This window comes from Leuciscus leuciscus (assembly GCF_965113295.1).
Source record: "Leuciscus leuciscus genome assembly, chromosome: 4".
NCBI lineage: Eukaryota > Metazoa > Chordata > Actinopteri > Cypriniformes > Leuciscidae > Leuciscus > Leuciscus leuciscus.
In genome coordinates, this window is record NC_138728.1 from 55,544,234 (window position 1) to 55,566,654 (window position 22,421).

The following is a 22,421-nucleotide window of genomic DNA, read 5'->3' on the forward strand; positions in this document are numbered from 1 at the left end:
AGTTGTAAAGCACTGTAATTTTTCTTGCGGGGTGATAATTGAAGCTGAATTATAAGGCGCAATTGAAGATTGAACGTTTACAATTGTGGTTCTGATGCTTTCTATTTTCTCAGTGAAGAAGTTCATGAAATCATTACTACTGAACTGTAACGGGATTATTTATTTGGGTGACGTCTGTTTATGCTCCTAAACCGTTGTCTAATATTTCGAAACAGACAAACAAAACGGGAGAGAGAGGAGCGGCAGCCAAAACACGCCAGCGTTCCCTCAGCACTCGCGAGGGCATCATTTCTCCCCTGTTGCCATGGTGAATCACAGTATCAGAGCTCCATTGATGATGGCTTTCTATTAGTCGTAAGGCACGAGCTCATCTCAGAGTTAACATACTCAGAGTCGACTTACCTAACTCAGATCAGCTGTTCTGGAACTGGAAGAGTTTCACTTCACAGGGTAAGTCAACTCAGAGTTCAGGGTTAGGCTCAGAGTTTGTTGAACCTACTTTCTGGAACACCCCCCAGGACCTGTTTATGAAGTTTACTTGAGTTGTTATTCTGCAATCTTACCTAACATAAATGAAAATGTAAGTATAAAGCATTCCACTAAACTAAAAGTATGCTAACAGATAGGGGTGAAACTAACATAGGATATAAGCATATGTAAAGAAAATAGTTTAAACATGTAGCTTAGTTGCAGTTTAAGTGCTAAGTGACAGTAATGTCTAGACATCATTAGCATGATTTGTATCCTTGAGGGGCTGAACTCATTCTTGTATTATTTGTGTTGTATAGTCAGCAGATGTTCCAGACCTCACTGACACTCCGGTGGCTCTCCTGACAGCCATCACGGATGACACTACTGATGCGGCCCTGAGAGCATCTGTATTGTCGTGGAGGATGAAATACTTGTGAGTGGTCCCACAAATCTGGCTGACTCATTTCTCCTGCTCTTTGGGTACGTCTATGCACTAGACCAGGGGTATTCAACTAAAATTTAAAGAGGTCCAGTTAGAGAAAATGTCTTGAAGCAAAGGTCCAGAAGATAATAATGTCTAACTATTTAGTGTGATATATATTCAAGTAGCCTAGTAGTTGTATCAACATCTGCATGTAATCAATACCTGACTGATGTAACCCCCATGTAGTAAGTCTTTTATTTTGGCGGGCCCACTTCCTGCGCTTTCCCCGAACTCCCAACTTCCTCAAAGTTACGCGTCACGGAGTTCACTTCCTCTCTGTCTCCACTGTGGATGTGGCATGGTCTGTTCGGCGTCCCCAAACACATCTATAAAGTGCTCCAACTTTAGCGATTCAAGCTCTGAATACTCGATGAGTCTTTTTTTTCAACTGTAATATGTTCAGTTCAGCCGTGTGATTGATCACCGAAGCATTATTTTGACTATAGTTGCTGCCGCTTCCCAACCAGGGCTGTTTGATTCCGCTCTGTTTAGACGTCAGGCTGCGCCTGGAGACCCGCGTTAGTCATTCCGATCTCAAAGGTAAACGTTTTACCTGTTATATTATGAAGGCATTGATTTAATAGGTTAGCACGGTTGCTAGTTTAGAGCATTATTGCTGTTTTGAGCGTGTTGTATTGTATGTATTGGCGGTCATTGAAGCTTATTGATTTTAACGTAGCTACGTATTTACTTTTTTGATATTGCGCAATACCTTTCATGAATACTAAATTCTGTTTTAGTGTTTTGGGTAATTTGGAGACTAATACTTTTGTTTATTGGAATTTGAAGGTGCACTTTGTATTATTATTTTGAATGTCAACTTTGAGTACGTGTTTTGATTCTGAAAATGACTACATTTAGATTAGTTGACTATGAAATTCAAGTTATGGTGAAATATCACAGAACATGAGATTAGTTACTTTACTTTATTATACTTATTCCATATAAGTATAATACAATTATTGTACGGTATAGTTAGATGTATTTTTGATTTTTATATTAATGATATTTATTTATCATTAATATAATCGGCGTTGCGATTGAGTGCGTTGTTGTGTTTGGAGCTCCGTCGAATTCATTCATAAACCGTGATTTTCTTCTTTACACTCTTTTACAAACGAACACTTTCATTTTTACAGCGTGTGAACATATCTGGAATACTATTCTATTTAAAAAACAATTGGATTGCTCTGATATCGCTACTTATATCCAACTTTCCGAACTTCCGCTACTAGCCTTAGCCCGCTAGCATTACACGCGTGGCCGCGCCTATTGATCGTCTTTTTTACACCTGTATCACTTAAAGCTATAATTCGCCATTATAGCACATCTGCTATAATGGCGAATATATCGGATGTGTGTCTAACGTTACCTTTGAGTGCAGGTGAGGACACGTTCGAGCTGCATTCTGTGCAGCTAGAGTTGGACTCGGTGGAAAAGCAGATCCGCGACCTACTAGAGAGACAAGCCGAGCTGCGAGATCGGCGATCAGCGCTTGAAACATCACGCGCTGATGCTCACAAGTCAGTGGTTAGTAACCTTTTGACTCCGACCTCGTCTACTCCGTGTGTTTCTCTGCACAGGACGCGAGCAACCAGGACGCGATCATCCCTGGTTTCATTCACTCCGGCACCGACACAACACCACGGACCCTGGGTGATTCCACAGCGGAAGACGCGAGCCAGGACCAGAGCAAGGACCTCTCCGCCCCTCCCGGCCTTCGAGATCTCCACCCGGAACCGCTTCTCCCCTCTTCGCGAGACGGGACGCGACGCTGTGATCATCGGCACTTCCATCGTCCGGCATGTACACGCTACCTCAGGTAAAGGTAAGGTGCGCACAACGATCATCGTGTCTGGACCGCTTCCCACGTACCGAATAGGACATGAAAGGTTCAGTAGATTATTTGCTCTAAATGAATGGTTAATGTCATGGTGTAATGAACAGAGACTGCTCTTTGTAAATAATTGGAATCTGTTCTGGGAGCGACCTAGGCTCTTCCGTGCTGATGGACTTCACCCCAGCAGAATCGGAGCGGCTCTTCTGTCGGACAACATCTCCAAGGCGTTGCACACCATATGACTAGTAAGTCAAAGTCCAAATCACACTCTTTGCTGTCCAAACTTAATTGATATAAGTACCAATGTAGAACATTATATTGAAACTGTGTCTATTCCTCGTTTAGTGAGGTCAAACATTAAATCTACTGTAGGATCTAGGAAAAATCTAATTGTAATTAAACCAGAAAATCTCAATATTAGTGAACAAAAACAATTTATAAAGCTGGGTCTTCTAAACATTAGATCGCTCACACCTAAGGCAGTTATTGTAAATGAAATGGTCACAGATAATAGTTTCGATGTACTTTGCCTTACTGAAACCTGGCTTAAACCAAATGATTATTTCGGTATTAATGAGTCTACTCCTCCTGGATACTGTTATAAGCATGAGCCCCGTCTGATTGGTCGTGGTGGCGGTGTTGCAACAATCTATAAAGACATTTTTAATGTTACTCAAAAAACAGGTCACAGGTTTAATTCGTTTGAAGTACTTGTACTAAATGTTACACTCTTAGATGTAAGAAATAAATCCCTATTATCTCTAGCCTTGGCTACCGTATATAGACCGCCTGGGCCTTACGCTGATTTCCTAAAAGAGTTTGCAGATTTTCTATCAGACCTATTAGTCAATGTCGATAAAGCATTAATTGTTGGAGATTTTAACATACACGTAGACAATCCAAATGATGCGTTAGGGGCTGCGTTCACAGATTTATTAAACTCCTTTGGGGTCAAGCAAAACGTTAGTGGTCCCACTCATCGTCTTAATCATACGCTAGATTTAATTATATCACATGGAACCAATCCAAGCGATATAGATATTATACGGCAAAGTGATGATGTCACTGATCATTACATGGTAACTTGCATAATACGTACTGCTGAAATTTGTCATGTTGCGCCACGTTATCGACCAGGCAGAACAATCCTTCCAACCACTATAGATAGATTCTCAAATAGCTTACCTGATCTATCTCAGCTGCTCAGTGAACCCAAACAAACGGATGAACTAGAGGAAATGACTAGCACTATGAGCACCATTTTCTCTAGTACATTAGACATCGTTGCACCAATTAGATTAAAAAAGGTTAGAGAGAAAACTAAAGCACCATGGTATAACAGTGCTACGCATGTTATCAAGAGAGAAACTCGAAATTTAGAGCGTAAATGGAAACAAACTAATTTAGAGGTCTTTAGAATCGCGTGGAAAGACAGTATGTCACATTATAAAAAGGCCCTAAAAGCAGCCAGGGCTGAGCATCTCCACAAACTAATAGAAAATAACCAAAGTAATCCAAGGTTTTTATTTAACACCGTGGCTAGACTAACAAATAAACAGACGTCACCTGAGCAAAATATACCGTTACAGTTCAGTAGTAATGATTTCATGAACTTCTTCACTGAGAAAATAGAAAGCATCAGAAACACAATTGTAAATGTACAATCTTTAATGGTGTCTTATGATTCAGCCTCAATTATCGCCCCTCAAGAACAACTACGCCGCTTTACAACTATAGGACAGGAAGAGCTAAATAAACTTATCATTGCATCTAAACCAACAACATGTTTATTAGACCCAATACCCACTAAACTACTGAAAGAAGTGTTACCTGTAGTGGAAGAGCCTCTTCTCAATATTATTAACTCGTCTTTATCTTTAGGTCATGTTCCAAGAACATTTAAACTGGCAGTTATAAAACCTCTCATTAAGAAACCACAATTAGATCATAATGATCTAGCAAATTATAGACCCATTTCAAACCTACCATTTATGTCTAAAATACTAGAAAAAGTGGTGTCCGCTCAATTGTGCTCTTTCTTGCAAGAAAATGATATCTATGAAAAATTTCAGTCAGGATTCAGACCGCATCATAGCACTGAAACTGCGCTCGTTAAAATTGCAAATGATTTACTTTTAGCTTCTGACCAAGGCTGTATCTCAATACTAGTTTTACTTGATCTTAGTGCTGCGTTCGATACTATAGATCACAAAATACTCTTAGATCGACTGCAAAACTACACTGGTGTTCATGGACAGGCATTAAGCTGGTTTAGATCGTACTTATCAGACCGCTACCATTTTGTCTGTTTAAATGGGGAAAAATCGAAGATATCGTCAGTAAACTATGGAGTGCCGCAGGGATCTGTATTAGGCCCTCTGCTATTCTCAATATACATGCTGCCGCTTGGTAATATTATAAGAAAACATGGAATTAATTTCCACTGTTATGCTGATGACACTCAATTATATATTTCATCACGACCGGATGAAAACAATAAATTATCTAAATTGACAGAGTGTGTTAAAGATATAAAATACTGGATGACGTGTAATTTTCTGCTATTAAACTCAAATAAAACGGAGGTATTACTTATGGGTCCAAAAAACTGCCCACAAAACCTCTTACAATGCAACTTCAATTTAGAAGGATGTCCTGTTACTTTATCCACTACAGTAAAAGACCTGGGGGTTATACTAGATCGCAACTTGTCTTTCGAAAATCATATTTCATATGTTACAAGAACAGCCTTTTTCCACCTTAGAAACATTACTAAGCTACGTAATATGCTATCTGTCTCTGATGCTGAAAAGTTAGTTCATGCATTCATGACCTCGAGACTAGATTACTGTAATGCTTTATTAGCTGGTTGTCCTGCATCCTCAATAAACAAGCTACAGTTAGTCCAAAATGCAGCTGCTAGAGTTCTTACTAGGTCAAGAAAATATGATCATATAACACCAATTCTATCATCTCTACACTGGTTACCTATTAAGTTCCGTATCAATTACAAAGTATTACTAATGACTTATAAAGCCCTAAATGGTTTAGCTCCTGGGTATTTAACGGAACTTCTATCGCCCTACAATCCATCGCGCTCTTTAAGATCACTAAATTCGAGGCTTCTGGTCATTCCTAGGATATCTAAGACCACTAAAGGAGGGAGGGCATTTTCACATTTAGCTCCTAAACTCTGGAATGGCCTTCCGGATATTGTTCGAGGCTCAGATTCGCTGTCCCAGTTTAAAACTAGATTAAAGACGCATCTCTTTAGCCAAGCATTCACATAATACTTACCTTTTATACTACAGTTGAATCAGATTGAATGCATTAATATTAGGAACAGCAGCTACGCTAATTATTTCCCATCTGCTTTTCTGTTGTTATCTCGGGACGCTAGTCCCGAGGTAAATAGAGTACGTCAGCTCCAGTTTGTATCCAGCCTCTCATGGAAACTTCAGATGCCCCAACACCCATGCAGAGACGACTCGAAGCACGTGAGGAGACGACTCCACGCCCGTGAGGAGACGACTCGACGCCGGCGATATGTTATGCCCTAAATTAATGCATGATTAACTAACTGTATTTTTCTATGTACATTTTTGAAATGCACTTTCTGTAAAGCTGCTTTGAGACAATATGTATTGTGAAAAGCGCTATACAAATAAATTTGAATTGAATTGAATTGAATTTATGGAAATGCCTTGCATTAAGCGGGTATGGTTATGCATACATTGATTTACTTTAGTATTTGTTACGGTTAGTTACTTGAGTAACCATGTTATTTTTCTTAATTTGTATTTTTGGCCTTCTTAGGTCAGGTTTTTTTTCTGGACCAACCAATCCCCATTCTTCATTTATGGACTTTTGAATTCTCGACTGTCCCAACTTAAGGACTCCGATCGAGATGGCGAGCCAAAAGAACTCGGACTTATACGTGGTAGGATAAGCGAACCACACATCCACCGCGACTGAACCTTTCCCTATTTGGATTATCTATGGCTCAATCCGTAATTAACTGACATTTCACCAGACTTTGTCTCGGCCGTGGAACACATTGCGTCGGGGTTATTTTTTTTCCTTCTTTTCCTGTTTTTCTTTCCCATTCGTTGGCAGTGCATTAATCTGCCATTGAATTGAACTTTACGTAGAATTGTGTTTTGTATGTGTCATTGAAGGTACTTTTGTTGTTTATGTTTTGTTTATGTTGTTTATGTTTTGTTATTTACTGAATACACACACTCAGACTGAAATCTATGACTCCGGTGTACTCATTCACAACCCAGGCTCTGTGACGATCCATCTTCTGTTGCCAGATAGCATCCACAGTCAACTGCCTAGTCTATAACTGTTACACTGACAAATCAAATTAATTTAGTAAAATTCAAAAACTTTTTGACAATATTCTATAAACATAGAACTGAACATATATGAATGACTGTAGATATGTATAATGTTCTCTCATTAACTATACAAAAGTAGGGCTGCATTTCAAAATAAGAAAATGGAATGGAAAAATGTCCCATTTTCTGTTTCACACCTTGACTCAACCGTCTCAACCAATTTTACAGATAATAAATCTCAACACATCTTAACAATTGAACAGTTTTAGAGTATCACTTTCTTCCCATCTTATATCCCACTCCCCCACTTTTTACCTCAGTGAGAGAATTGAGCTCTAGCTTGTCTTGCCAGGATTTTAAACCTGGGCTTGAATGGAGTCAGGGCCATTCTCATACACATGTGAAGGTGCTCATTCGTGAGCCTGGAACGATATTTAGTTTTGATAATGTTCATTGTGGAGAAAGGATGGGGATTTGTCTGTAGTCATCACTTCAATGTCAATTCCCATTTCCAAAAGAGAGTTTAGACCTCTCTTAACCCTCTGGGGTCTGAGCTGTTTTCTGGCCCTGGAGGTGTTCTGACATGCTCTGACATTTGTGCTTATTTCTGTTACTTGTGACATTGTCATGGCTATAGTCTTATTACACTGTATTTAGCACAAACTCTGCTACAATAATATATCAGCAGCATGTGTGTAAAAGTTTGTAGTTTTGAGATAATGACATTTATGCGTGGTTTGTGAAAATACAAAAAAAAATTGTCACTGAAATAAGGCCATGAAACCCATACTGATTATTTCTTCACAAGACTTTTGAAAATTGTATCACGTAGCCTAGAATATTTGCTCCAAAACTATGTGAAAATCACCCTGACCGCTCATTCACATAAGACAATATATTGATTTAAAATTTCTAAGACGTGTTTTGTGTGAAAAAGCCTTATGCGAAGAGGCGTGATCATCTCATTAATATGTAAGGCTTTAACACCTGAGAAAGACAAAGACACTCCCCTAACGGCCCTATTAGGAGCGATCAGGCCCTGTCATTCAGAGCAACCTTGCACAAAGAATGAGGAGATTTAAAAAATAATGGCTTTTAGATTGTTTGGATTTATTTACAACACAACATAATCCAAAGATACACAACAAATGACAAAAGAGCACATTGAAAACAATGATCCAAAGACAGAGACCTTTGTGCCATTCCTAAAAACATTGTACATACCTTTCATTTCCAAGGTGTTTGATTTTTACTTTACCATGTTCATGTACAGAGACTCATGTGAATGTTGAAGTCAGCAGGACTCAGTTGCATCTGGTCCCTGAAAGAAAAGAAAAAAAGTGAACATACTGGTATCAAGAGAAACTAGGCCTGCACGATTTTGGGAATAAATTTTTGATTTTTCTGGTTAAAATTGCTTTTTAAAATTCACAGAATACACACACACACACACAAATGTTTCCAACAATATATAATATAATGAACACCATGTTTGTTGTGCCTTTTAGGCACAAGCTATGTGCAGTACTGCATAAAATAATAATAATAACAATAACCTATAGCAGCCTATAAATCTTCCAAAAGATTTCAGTAACAATGCTAGAGAAAAATATATTGATTATCTTATGTTACTTCAAGTGTTTCCATTCGTTATTATGATATGAAATGAGATAATAGTAAAAACATAAAGCCTGATGTTTGGTGCATTTTTCCTTTCAAACGCAATCGCGCTCCAAAATATGATACATTCAAACGCGATCGCGCTCCAAAATATGATACATTCAAACCCACAGCGCGCTCCAAAATATGATACATTCAAACGCGATCGCGCTCCAAAATATGATACATTCAAACGCGATCGCGCTCCAAAATATTAAACATTATGGTTATACATATCTATGTTTGAGCAGATATCCACAAACAGTATTTAACAGTAAACACGGGTCTAAATAGTATAATATTCACCATATATCTAGCAACAGTTCAACTGCAATGTGAAGTTTATGCAACAATACCATAAACTAATAAGTAAGAATTTCTTACCTTACATCTTTCTTGTCTTCAAATCGCGTTCTTCTTCTTCTGAGGTAAATCCAATGTAAGCTCAGACGTGTCTTCCAAACTCAACGAAAAGCAGAGACTTGTGAAGTTTTTTGGTGTTTTGTGTTTGAGGTAAGGAGGGCGTTCGCGTTCCATGTGGACGATTTGCATGTGAATCACTTTTGCGCGAGTGGGCGTGGTCGAATTAAAAGTAATTAGCAAGCGTTTGAGATACTGGACATCCTGTTGGTTTTATACAAATTACTTAAACAGAGAATATTTGTTTTCAGTTTGAATCCAATCATTTAAAAGTACACACTTAAATGTGTATAAAGGTATATGGCTCATAAATGTGTGACAAGTATTCGCTGAGTTTTGTTTCAGTTTATAGACGTGCTCAAGAAAAAAAAGTTTACCGCGATGGAGAGGCAGAACGCACACCCTGTTTATTTTCTTTATTTTACAAAAGTACAATGTTTTGATTTGATTGTAAGTGGACACATACAAAAGTAGAAATATCACAGATTCTTTTTTTATATTTCTTTTTTCTGTATGACCATAAATGACGGAGTAATTTAAGTTTATTGTGCTACAATGTGAAGAAAATCCAGCAAAACGCGGGGGCACGTTTGCCGACCTCAGAGGGTTAAAGTCTATGTAGAGAGAATGGTGTCGTCTTAGCGGCCCCTAATTTAATAATAAATGATTGTTGCGACGGAAGCGAATCAATCAAAACTAACTTTAGCTGGAAAATAACTTTATTAAAGAACCGCTATAAAGCCAAAACAATCTCTGTTACCTTAAATTATACGTTTATCTCTGTAAAGCTGCATTGAAACAATCTACATTGTTAAAAGCGCTATATAAATGAAGATGACTTGACTTGACTTGACTTGACATTCACATTTATCCAAAAAGTTGTGATGTGTCTTGAGGACAACAAACCACTGAAAGGACGTCTATTGACGCTGAAGAATGATTTGTTCAATGAGTGAATCACTCAGAATGGATTATTTGTTGAGCTGAGTATTGAGAAGTTTTTGTTTTTTCCCCTCTTTACAAATGTGAGGTCGCAGTATTACACACAAGCCCCTGCCCGGTGAGAATGGCCCATCAGGGTATGGGCCAGCTGAAAAACTGTTTTGAGTCAGCTATCTCAGAAAAATATGTTTTTATCAGTTTCAAATTAGTTAAAAATAAGTAAATGTGACCAAATCTTTGTAAACTGAACATAATGAGCTTCATTTTGATACTGACACTGCACGCAAGGAAGAGAGCCTTCTGAAGCCCCGTTCACACCACCAGCGACACACAGTGACAAAGCGACACGATCCCATTCATTTCAATGGAGCGCTGGCGACTTCTGGCGACACTGACCGTTGGCGACAGAATGTGGGCGTGTCAAGCCACGCGAGACCCGCAACAAAAGTTCAGAAATTTCAACTTTCGCGAGCGACAACCAATAGGAAAGAAGCCTTTCAGTGGAGCTCAGCTCACGTCACCGTCTCGAGTGCAAGCAAGACAGAAGAGTTCGAGGGCGATTTCACTGTTTTATATGATTTGACTGTAACCACAAACATGGATATAATAAAATGATTCATGGAAAAGAAACTGTCGACAGTCTCAGTGAGTTTAATTCACACATTTATAGTTCGAGTGTTGTAGTTTTATGATGCAAGTTTAGCACTGCTGCAGTTCATTTTACAGTTTCCCCTGCATTATGTTGACTATTAGGGACAATAAAATTGAATATTTGTCAAATTCGAATGACATTTAGGTCATTGATTGACAGTATGAGTGAGTTTCATTTGTTGATTGATCGATCGTTAATCTAGTAAATGATTTAATCCACTGAACACTGCTGTGGTAATATAAAAACACTCTCCCAACAGCATACTGTTTCTTTTGAGCCTAACTCCTAGTCAAATTAAAATGATATAGTTGTATATATGACTTGTGATGGTATTTTGTATAGATATGGCCAGACATGCAGTCTACCAGTCACATTAGAGTACAGAGACTAGCGACATATAGCGACAAAGTCGCTGGCGGTGTGAATGGGGCTTAACAATGAGAGGAATACATAACAGTATTTGCCACTCTTTTTTCTTGTCTTTATTTTACAATTTTTTTTATACAGATTTTTTTTTTTTTCAATAAAACTTGGTCACAGAGTTGAACTAATTTGAAACTTGCAAAAGCACCTTTTGTTATATAGCTAGCTCAATTAAACTTTAAAGTAGCCATTATAACAGGCCAGTGTGGCCCGTTCATGTGAGCGCATGTGATAATGACTTCCTGCTCAGCTCAGCTACCGTTCGGACGCTCTTGCTTACTGCTCCGCGCTTTGCTCTATCGCTTTTATATATTATCTTCTATATTTTTATATTTTAGCTCCTTTTATCACCTAATTTTAACTTCAGCAAATCAGCACAGTGCTCAAACGACAAAGTTTGGATTACCACAAAAACGCAGAATTCTTCTACCCGACCAGCTTACATTCCGGGGAAAGGAAAACACAACTGCCTACAAGGATAAGAGAGAAAATGCCTCTTCTGGAATCTACTTGCTGCACTAACTGCCACAGACTTTTACAAAGGATTGCAGTTCTTGAAACAAAGTTATTTACGGGACCACCAAACCAGACGGAACACACAATAGAGCTTCGTCATGGACACCCTCAGCATATAGCCGGTGAGTCCCATGAAACTAGTGCTCCTCGACAGGTAGAGAAACAAGCCGATCGACTTACAAATCGATGGCACAAACAGGGAGCGAGACCCAAAGGCACTCGAGACATCAGATTGTCACGAGCCCCACATATTACCGCAGTAGCATCCTCTACCCCAGATACAGCTCTGACAAGGATGGCAAACACTGGTCTCCCACCAACACCTATACATCTTGAGAACAGATTTGAAGTACTAATGAATGTAAATGAGGAATCCCCAAACGTGATGAATGTGATCGAACACAGACTGTATCAGCCAGTAACTAACACTGATGCTAACTGGCGCTCAAGGTCGAGCAGACAGCGGCACTCAGCTCAGAGCACAGCCGAGCCCAGGACTCTGATAGTGGGAGACTCCATAATCAGAAACATTAGCAGCAGGGATACAACTACATGCTGCCTTTCACAAGCAACAACTTCTGATATAAACAGAGAACTTCAGAACATTCTGATGAAACATAAGACTGCAAATCGACTCATAATTCATGTGGGGAAGAATGATATTCATAAAGAGCAGTCAGAACTCCTTAAGAAGGATTTCAATGAACTTTTTGAAACACTTAAAAGACTGAAAGTTCAAACATTCATCAGTGGACCACTCCCAGCAAGAGGAACAAACAGGTTTTCTCGGCTGCTTGGGATTAATACATGGCTGCAAAAAACCTGCAATATAAAAGGAGTAAACTTCATTGACAACTTCAATCTTTTCTGGAGTCAGAGACAACTATTTCATCGGGATGGCCATCACCCAAACAAACTTGGTTCAAGAGTGTTAAAGGACAATATCGACTTCTCCCTCAATCATCCTTCTGCAGTGTGTGTCAATCTGAACGACACACACACACCTGGAAACAGTATGAATGAACACGGGACTTCACTTCAGCAACAAGATGGACATGCGGTTGACATATCACACAAGGACAATGATAACACCACTGAGCCACAACAACCTCTGCTCACGGACACAATCTCAGCTGAGCCATGCCCACAGAGCTCACCACAGACAGACATATTAGAACTGCTCCAAGATTCAGCACCCAAGGACGACTTCCTGGAAAACAGCCAGGGAAGCCAGGACAGCATATCACAGCCTCCTATAACACCTGAGCAACAGCCCCTTTCACCAGATACTTTCTCACTCTCGCCAGCGACTCCACTCCTGTGCTTCTCACAGAAAATGGAAGAATTAGTGCATGCTGGAACCAGACTATCCCACTCTTTTGCTGCAAGCCCCCAGATACCAACCAAAAATCGTCAGGCACCTCAAACACCGAAGCCTGCGCGCCGAGCTCGCCCGCCCCCTCCTCCTGTGAGAGCTCTTCGGCCTCTTCGGCCAAAACGCCAGGGCCCACACCCTCCTCCATCTGCTCGAGGTGAACCAAAAACAACTGATACCAGCTCTCAGTGATGTGTTTTGGGTTCCTGTTATGATAACAGTAACTTTCTCAAATGTTTACAGAACAAGCGGGAACCCAGTGTGCCTGTATCTTTCTCTATTGCTGTTCTATTACAAGATAGAAAGTCTAAGGCCTTCAATAGCCGTACAGCAAACCCAACTAATCTGGTGCCTATTACATGTCAAACTAAGATTGCTGTGGGGACAAAAAGTAAGACTGTTAAGTTAGCACTTTTAAACATTCGCTCACTTAAAAATAAATCACTTCTAGTCAACGACTTAATAACCACAAACAACCTGGATTTTATGCTTCTAAATGAGACCTGGCTAGAAGACAGCTGCAGTGCAACAATCCTCAATGAAACAGCCCCTCCTAACTTTACTTTTATGAGTGTCTGCAGAGCTGTAAAGAGAGGTGGGGGTCTAGCTGCTCTTTTTAAAGATATCTATCAATGTAAGCAAATATCATTTGGGAATTACCCGTCTTTCGAATATCTGGGTACTGTGTTAAAAGGTGCTCCTCGCATTTTACTTATCATTATTTACAGGCCTCCAAAATATTCTCCAGCCTTTGCTGAGGACTTTACAGAACTGTTATCAACAATTACCTCAGAGTTTGACTGTTTTGCCATTGCTGGAGATTTTAACATTCACATAGATAATGCAGAAAACAATATGACAAAAGAAATCAAAACTGTTTTAAAAACTTTTGATCTGACTCAGCATGTACATGGACCCACACACAATCATGGACACACTCTAGATTTACTTATCAGTAAGGGTCTAAACATTTCATCGATTTTTATAAAGGATGTAGCACTGTCTGATCATTTCTGTATTTTCTTTGATATATTGATCTCTCCTGCCACTGAAGCTGGATCTGTGTCTGTCAAGAAGAGATGCTTAAATGAGAACACTAGTGTCCTATTTATGAAGGCTATATCCTTAACACCAAGCATATCTGCTGACTCTGTTGATTTTCTCCTTGATTCTTTTAACTCAAAAGTTAAAAATATAATTGATGATATTGCTCCTGTTAAAGTCAGGAAGAAGAGTGGCAGACAAAAAGCACCTTGGAGAAACTCAACAGCAGTGCAACATATGAAAAGACAATGCAGAAAAGCAGAGCGCATGTGGCGGAAGACAAAACTTGTAGTCCATTATAACATCTACAAAGACAGCCTGCATGCTTTCAATATGGAACTAGGCAAAGCTAGACAGACTTTCTTCTCAAATATTATAAACAGCAATTTAAACAACACACGCACTCTTTTTGCTACTGTAGAGAGACTGACAAACCCCCCAAGCCAGATTCCGAGTGAAATGCTCTCAAACAGCAAGTGCAGTGAGTTTGCTTCTTTCTTCTCTGAGAAAATCAATAATATCAGAAAGGTGATCAGCACATCCTTGAGTTGCACTGGGGTCAGACAGATCAGACCACCTGAGAAAGTAGTTACTATGTCTGACTTCAAAGAAATTGATGGCAAAATTTTGGAAGAAACCGTACAACACCTTAAAACATCAACATGCGCTCTTGACACACTTCCCACATCTTTCTTCAAAATTGTGCTAAACAGTTTAGAAGCAGATCTTCTAGAAGTGGTAAATGCCTCACTTCTCTCTGGGAGTTTTCCAAACTCCCTGAAAACTGCAGTTGTCAAGCCCCTCCTGAAAAAGAGCAATCTGGATAAGACCATATTAAGCAACTATAGACCGATCTCAAATCTTCCTTTCATAGGCAAGATCATTGAAAAAGTTGTCTTCAATCAGCTGAACAAATTCTTAAGCTCGAATGGATACTTTGACAATTTTCAATCTGGTTTCCGACCGCACCACAGCACAGAGACAGCGCTCATAAAGATAATAAACGATATTCGCTTAAATACTGATTCAGGAAAATTATCAGTGCTGGTACTACTCGACCTCAGTGCTGCATTTGACACTGTCGATCACAACATACTTCTTGACAGGCTGGAAAACTGGGTGGGGCTTTCTGGGATAGTCCTAAAATGGTTCAGGTCATACTTAGATGGGAGAGGTTATTATGTGAGTATAGGAGACCATAAGTCTGAGTGGACATCCATGACATGCGGAGTCCCTCAAGGCTCAATTCTTGCGCCACTCCTGTTCAACCTGTATATGCTCCCAATGAGCCAAATAATGAGAAATAACCAAATTGCTTACCACAGCTATGCAGACGACACACAGCTGTACTTAGCCCTATCGCCTAACGATTACAGCCCCATTGACTCCCTGTGCCGATGCATTGACGAAGTCAACAGTTGGATGTGTCAAAACTTTCTTCAATTAAACAAAGACAAAACTGAAGTTATTGCGTTTGGAAACAAAGATGAAGTTCTCAAGGTGAACGCATACCTTCACTCTAGGGGTAAAACAACTAAACATCAAGTCAGGAATCTTGGTGTGACACTAGAGTCAGACCTTAGTTTCAGTAGTCATGTCAAAGCAATAACTAAATCAGCATACTATCATCTGAAAAATATTGCAAGAATCAGATGCTTTGTTTCCAGACAAGACTTAGAGAAACTTGTGCATGCTTTCATCACCAGCAGGGTGGATTATTGTAATGGACTCCTCACTGGCCTTCCCAAAAAGACCATAAGACAGTTGCAGCTCATACAGAACGCTGCCGCTAGGATTCTGAGCAGAACCAGAAAATATGAACATATCACACCAGTCCTCAGGTCTTTACACTGGCTCCCAGTTAGATTTAGGATTGATTTTAAAGTATTATTACTGGTATATAAATCATTCAATGGCCTAGGACCTCAATACATTGCAGATATGCTCACTGAATATAAACCCAACAGATCACTCAGATCATTAGGATCATATCAGCTAGAAATACCAAGGGTTCATTCTAAACATGGTGAGTCTGCTTTTAGCTATTATGCCAGCCGCAGCTGGAACCAGCTTCCAGAAGAGATCAGATGTGCTCCTACTGTAGTCACATTCAAATCCAGACTCAAAACACTTCTGTTTAGCTGTGCATTTACTGAATGAGCACTGTGCCGCTGTTCGTCCGACTGTTTGTACTGTACTGTATTTTACTCTATTTTTCTAAACTGTTTTAATTATTCTTATTTCTTTTAATTATTTTAATTTCTCCTATGTCAGCAGGGCATTTAGCCCGAAACTGTAAATGCCCACTCAGAAGGTGATAATGTGAAAGTGATTAATGTGGGTTTGAAAGTAGAACAGTATTTAAATGACGATATTAAAGTTTTCAAAAAAAAAAAAAAAAATGTGAACGCAGTGCTAAAGTGCTAAAGAAAGTGAAAAGAACGTGTGAGTAAATGAGGGAGAAAAGAAAGTTAAAGGAAAGTTGATAGATGGAAGTCGTAAGAAGATTGAAGGTTAAAAGAAGGTTGAAAGATTTAAGTCTTAAGGGAATCCTTTGAAAGAAAGATCTATAATAAATATTCTTTTTTATTTTTTAAAAGTACTGTATTTTATTTATTTTTTTCTAAACTGTTTTAATTATTCTTATTTCTTTTCATTATTTTAATTTCTTCTATGTAAAGCACTTTGAATTGCCATTGTGTATGAAATGTGCTATATAAATAAACTTGCCTTGCCTTGCCTTGCCTAATGGGGCATAAATGGTTAGGGCAAGGTGAAACACTCTTCTAATTGCTGCTATCTCTGAGTCAGCTATCTCAGAAAAGGTGCTTTTGCAAGTTTCAAATTAGTTAAACTGTGGCACAGTTTTACTGCAAAACATAAAACTGTATAAAAAAATGATAAAATAAAGGAAAGAAAAAAGAGGGGCAAATACTGTTATGCATTGGTCTCATTGTAAGAAGGCTCTCTTCTTTGGCTCTCTTCTTTGGCATTTGGAGGATGGAGTGCATGCACTCTTTTTTCTTTTAAAATCTCAAGCTTTTTTTAATGTGTTTCCTATCAAAATGAAGCTCATTATGTTCAGTTTACAAAGATTTGGTCACATTTACTTATTTTTAACTAATTTGAAACTTATGAAAACATCTTTTCTGAGCTAGCTGACTCAAACCAGTTTTTCAGCTTGCCATGGCTCTAGCCAATGCCATGATGGGCCATTCTCACCTGGCAGGGGCTTTGTGGAATGCTGCAACCTCATTGGCTAGTTTGAATACAGACTCTGGGTTATCTATGGTTATAGAGAGACACTAGTTTGTTTCAAACTATCCTGCTGGAGGACATCTTTGCTTTGACTTGGACTTAATTTCACTTCGTTTGATAGTTGCAATGGCTGAACAAGCTCAGAAGAGGTAAGGCTTGTGTTTTTGTTTCTTAAATGTTATTTGTGTTTCATTCAGAGGATGTTTCCTTCATTTAGAGAATTATTATATTCAAGAATAATCATTTGAGGTCAGAGGTCATTGTGGTGGTTAACCATGCTTCTATGGCGGTCACAAAGATTTCTGTGTGAATACTTTGAACACTTTTTTGAATGAACAATGTCATTAGTATCTTTGTAAACTGAGCTTTATTTTGATTAGAAAAGAAAAAAGACTGCATGCACACCACCCTCAGAGATACATAACAGTATTTGCCACTCTTTTTTCTTTTCTTTATTTTACATTTTTTATACCATTAGAACAGGCCAGTTACATTTGAATTGGGGTTTTTATCTCATCAAAAGAACAAACCTATGTTAACAAAGTTTCAAAGTAAAGTAATTGGGGTTTTAAAGTTTTAAAAGTTGAACCTGAGCCCCATGGAAATGTTAATAGGACAGGACCTGTTCTGCTGCATATTTAGAGTTTTTTAATCTCTTTTTTTTAATCATGTCTCATTCTTTCAGATCATTGTTTAAATAATTTATTCTATATCATGTCATTTTGTCTTGAAGGTCTGCTGATTGCACCGTTGTGCACTGCTTGCTGTGCCAAAAGCCCCAGGACAACCTCTCTGTTCATCTGGCCAGGGTGTACATGAAGAAAAGCACGCCTGAGGAAAGAGCAGCCGAGGTCCAGAAAGCCAAGGCTTGGGGCAGAGAGTGGGTCCGCAGCAACAGGACCTGGGACTACACCCAGCTCTGTGTGCTCCTGCCTGACAGACGCTCTCGGGTCACCATGGTCAAGGAGCTTCTTCGACGTGTTTTTTTTTTTTATCACGAACCAGCCCCGGGAGTCTGAGTCTGAAAGTGACCTGGACGAAGAAGCTGCTGCTGCTCTGTCTGATCTTCCTCAAACGTAAGGGCAATACTTAAATGCTTAAAGGAACACGCCGACTTTTTGGGACTTTAGCTTATTCAACATATCCTCCAGAGTTAGATAAATCCATACATACCTTTTTCATCTCCGTGCGTGCTGTAACTCTGTCTGACACACCCACCGCTAGCCTAGCTTAGCACAAAGAGGAGGTAAACGGCTCCAGCTAGCATAGCGCTCCCAATAAGTGACAAAATAACGCCAACATTTTTCTATTTACATGTTGTGATGTGTATAGTCACAGTGTGTACAAATAACAAGGTCACATCATGAGACACAGCCATCTTCTAACCGTACACACACTGGGAACTATATTCTCAGAAGGCGAAGCACTGCTACTTCTGTGGAGTGATTTACTCCAACTCTGAGGAACTCTGCTCCTCACCACGGGGCTTCTCAGTGCTGCGAGTAAATCACTCCACAGAAGTAGCAGTGCTTCGCCTTCTGAGAATATAGTTCCCAGTGTGTGTACGGTTAGAAGATGGCTGTGTCTCATGATGTGACCTTGTTATTTGTATTATTTGTATTATTATTTAACGTTAGCCAGTTGGCGAAGAGTTCTTTGAAAGGTTGTTCTTCAGTAGCCTGGTAATACCATACTCTGCTACTTCGCTTTGCTTTGTAGACAGAGTCTGGCATGGCATAATTGAAAAGCGTTTTCTTTCTCGCGGGGGGGGGGCGCTTGTCTGAAGTTTAAAATCATTGGTTACCCGTAAGCCAATCACATAACGTTTGGTTATGGCGTGTGTTATGCGCATGCTCAGCCGCATCTAACTTCCACTGTAAAACACATGTATGATGCGAAAACAAAACCATCGAGCAAAATACTGGAGTGAACATGGCTGTGAATGACTTTTGCAGATTATGTGAAGTAAATCTACGCATCCACGGTACAATCAGCGTCTACGTCACGGCTCTCAGCCCGCCCTCTGTCCGTTGATTGGCCGGCTGTTTTGAGGCCGGAGGAAAACGGGGAAAACGGTCGCTATCTCAGACTGAGTACAGAAGCGAAATGAAATTGAGCGGAAGTACGAAGTCTGTATTAGTCAGGCTAGTTCTTCAGTAAAGTTATCAAAGAAAGGTCGGCCGTAAATCTTTATTTACTGCTGGATCACATTTGGCAATATAATATTCTCTACTGCATGCTTATGCTTCTCTGTAATGGACAGTCTGTATTAATATTTGTGGCCATAATTGTCGGTGGTGGTAGTTATGTTTGAGGCCTATAATAAAATGTTACCTAGTAGCGTGTGTGTGTATGTGTGTGCGTCTTGTGTGTGCGTCTAGCAGAGACAGCGCGCATGATATTGATGTTGGTCTCGGGTCGGGTTCGGGCTGAAAAATTGCAGACGTTTTCGGGCTGGGGCCGGATTAGGGCTTGAACACCACGGGCCAGGTCTCGGTTAGGGCTGGATGTTTTGCCCCGTGAGGGGCTCTAGGCAGTATGCTAGCTGGAGCCGTTTACCTCCAGTCTTTGTGCTAAGCTAGGCTAGCAGTGGGTGCGTCAGACAGAGTTACGGCATGCATGGAGATGATAAGGGTTTGTGTGGACTTATCTAACTCTGGGGGATGCGGTGAATAAGCTAAAGTCCCAAAAAGTCGCTGTGTTCCTTTAAGCTGAAATGCTTAAATGTAAATGCTTTCTTACTTAGTATTTTTATCAATAACTTTAATAGTCTTGTCTGTTATGTTCCAAACAGCCGGGTCGTTCAGAGGGCTCCTGGCATTAAAGACTGCCAGAAGATTTTGAGAGTGGCAAAGTCGGACGTGCTCAGGATCCAGAGGGACCTGCAGGTGGGCAGAGAACTCTCCAACACCAACAAGACGCTCTACCTTTATTACTGCGAGGAGCTCTTGGTGTTCGTCCACATGCAGCGTCCAAGAGCCGTGGAAGCCTTGACGGTAAGTTCATCTATCTTAACGAGTTTACACTTGTGATATGCTTTAATATTGGCACACTTATGCATTTGTAAATAACACCTTTTCAATATTTTCCAGGATGCAGAGTGGGTGAACAGGACCGAGCTGGGTGACAGGGTTGAGATCGGCATACAAAGGGATACAACCTCGAGTATGCTCTGGTTGTGGAGCAAGAGGAGCAAGGAGCAAGCTGTAAGTTTTACTATGATACAAACTGTTGATTGCTTACCACCAGTGTTTAACATTTAATAACTCATTGGTCTTTTTTCACAGTGCTTGGAGCTGTACTTCACATCCATCAGGCCTGAGAACATTCAGCCGGAAAAACTCTGCAAGAGTTTCTTTGTCTCGTCGTCCGGCGTGGATGTTCACAGTGTCTCGCGGGACATGAATCGGCTCCATAAATTGTAAGTGCCTAACACAGGTCCATGTGCATGTGTGTGAATGGATACACTTAATTGCATCTTGCCTTATCACAGTCACATCACAATTAACATTTCCTTTTTCATTTTCTTTCTGCAGCTACAAGCTGGCTCCTTTCTCTGCCCAGTGTGTGTGGAGGGCGGTTGAGGTGGCTGCAGAAAAGCTCCCGGCGCAACAACAGGGGGCACTGCACCATTACCTGGCCCTCAGCGCTGGTGCGGTCCGGCCTCAGGATGTCGTCGACGCAGCTCTGCTGCTGGAATCATTGACCAGGTACGTCTCTTCATCCAACCACGGCATAACTCATCACAAACAATTTACACAGGAAAATTATCAAGTTGTCATTCATCATTTTTTCGTATATTATAAACCTTGTATTCCTCACTTATACAGCACTTCTGCGGACGAGACATCCTTGGCCACAAGCGGTACAGCTCGGAAGGACTTTGTTGAGTTTGTGATTTCCTGTTTCGCTGGAGGGTCAGCCGCCATCCAAGAGGAAGTGGGTCGAATCAGGTTTTCCAGATGACCGCGTTTTCTACAACAAGTGGCGGACGACCCAGTATGCCCAGAGAGAGGAATATCTGCTGTGTAAGTCTCAGAATCCATCAATAGAGCATTGACACTCATTAACTCAACACAAAAACTAGGCCATTTATTTACAGTGACAAGTGACTCGCATGAGTAACGTTATTTAATTCTGTCTTTCAGCACACTTCACAGTCCGCAAGCCTTCGGCCGCAAAGGTGGCACGGCTTATCGCGCAGGAGGGCTGGAAGGTCAACTGTCCTAAGCCAGAGGACATCAAGTGCCTGTGGACACCACCTTCGAAGGGAGCACTTGAAGATGACAAGTTCATCCTTCGCTGTGTGTCTGAGTAGACCTGGTCGGGCCTGGCCATCAAAGACTTTGGTGCCAAGCAAGGTTTAGCTAAGAAAACCTTTCATTTGTCTTGTAAGGGCAGAAAAAAACAATAATGTAAAATGTACATTTCAGCAGCCATGAACTGCAGCAAGAACTGAAATTAGATTCTGAACTGTTTGTCTACATGTAATGTTTATTCATTAACTCAAAAATGTAATGTTCTCTTTATTATAGGAGTTGTCGCAACCCGGACATTCTCCACGCACGACATCGTCTGCGACTACCACGGCAGGGTCATCCCAGCTGCTGAAGGGAGGGCCATGATGCAGGGCCTGCATGACGAGGCCGGGTACCTGTTCTTCTTCAAAGCTGGACTGAGAGACCTGTGCCTTGATGTAATTACTCTAGTAATTTAAGTATCTTAATATTTTTTTTTCTTTTTGATACTCCATTTAACTGACAGTTAAAATATCTTCTATGCAGAGACAGAAGAGCGAAATTCGAAATTCATAATTCTTAAGACTTGTAGTAACAACAATTATATTGTGTATATTTAAACTCATAATGATCAATTTAACAAACATGAAAAACAATGTTTTACCAGTTATTCTACAGATGTTGCAACTGTTAAACATTATTATTTTTTTACTTTCTTTTTTTTTTCTTTTTTTTTTTTTTTTTAGCAACGTCAAG

General features: G+C 40.0%; 1 protein-coding gene across 1 annotated transcript; it reads left to right on the forward strand.

Annotated features, from left to right (window-relative positions):
* The first annotated feature begins 1,166 nt into the window (after positions 1-1,166).
* Positions 1,167-22,248, forward strand: LOC309497133 (uncharacterized protein). The gene is made up of 8 exons (XM_082167360.1): positions 1,167-1,495; positions 18,161-18,503; positions 20,222-20,423; positions 20,520-20,848; positions 20,964-21,137; positions 21,258-21,455; positions 21,576-21,788; positions 21,963-22,248. Exons 4-6 carry the CDS (start codon positions 20,829-20,831, stop codon positions 21,391-21,393), a joined length of 330 nt encoding a protein of 109 aa, XP_082023486.1. The 5' UTR covers positions 1,167-1,495; positions 18,161-18,503; positions 20,222-20,423; positions 20,520-20,828; the 3' UTR covers positions 21,394-21,455; positions 21,576-21,788; positions 21,963-22,248.
* Positions 22,249-22,421: the final 173 nt, after the last annotated feature.

Coding starts and splice junctions, on each gene's coding strand:
- LOC309497133 (XM_082167360.1), top strand. CDS start 20,829: ATGAATCGGCTCCATAAATT. Junction 20,849..20,963: donor ATGAATCGGCTCCATAAATT/GTAAGTGCCTAA, acceptor TTCTTTCTGCAG/CTACAAGCTGGCTCCTTTCT. Junction 21,138..21,257: donor CTGCTGGAATCATTGACCAG/GTACGTCTCTTC, acceptor TCACTTATACAG/CACTTCTGCGGACGAGACAT.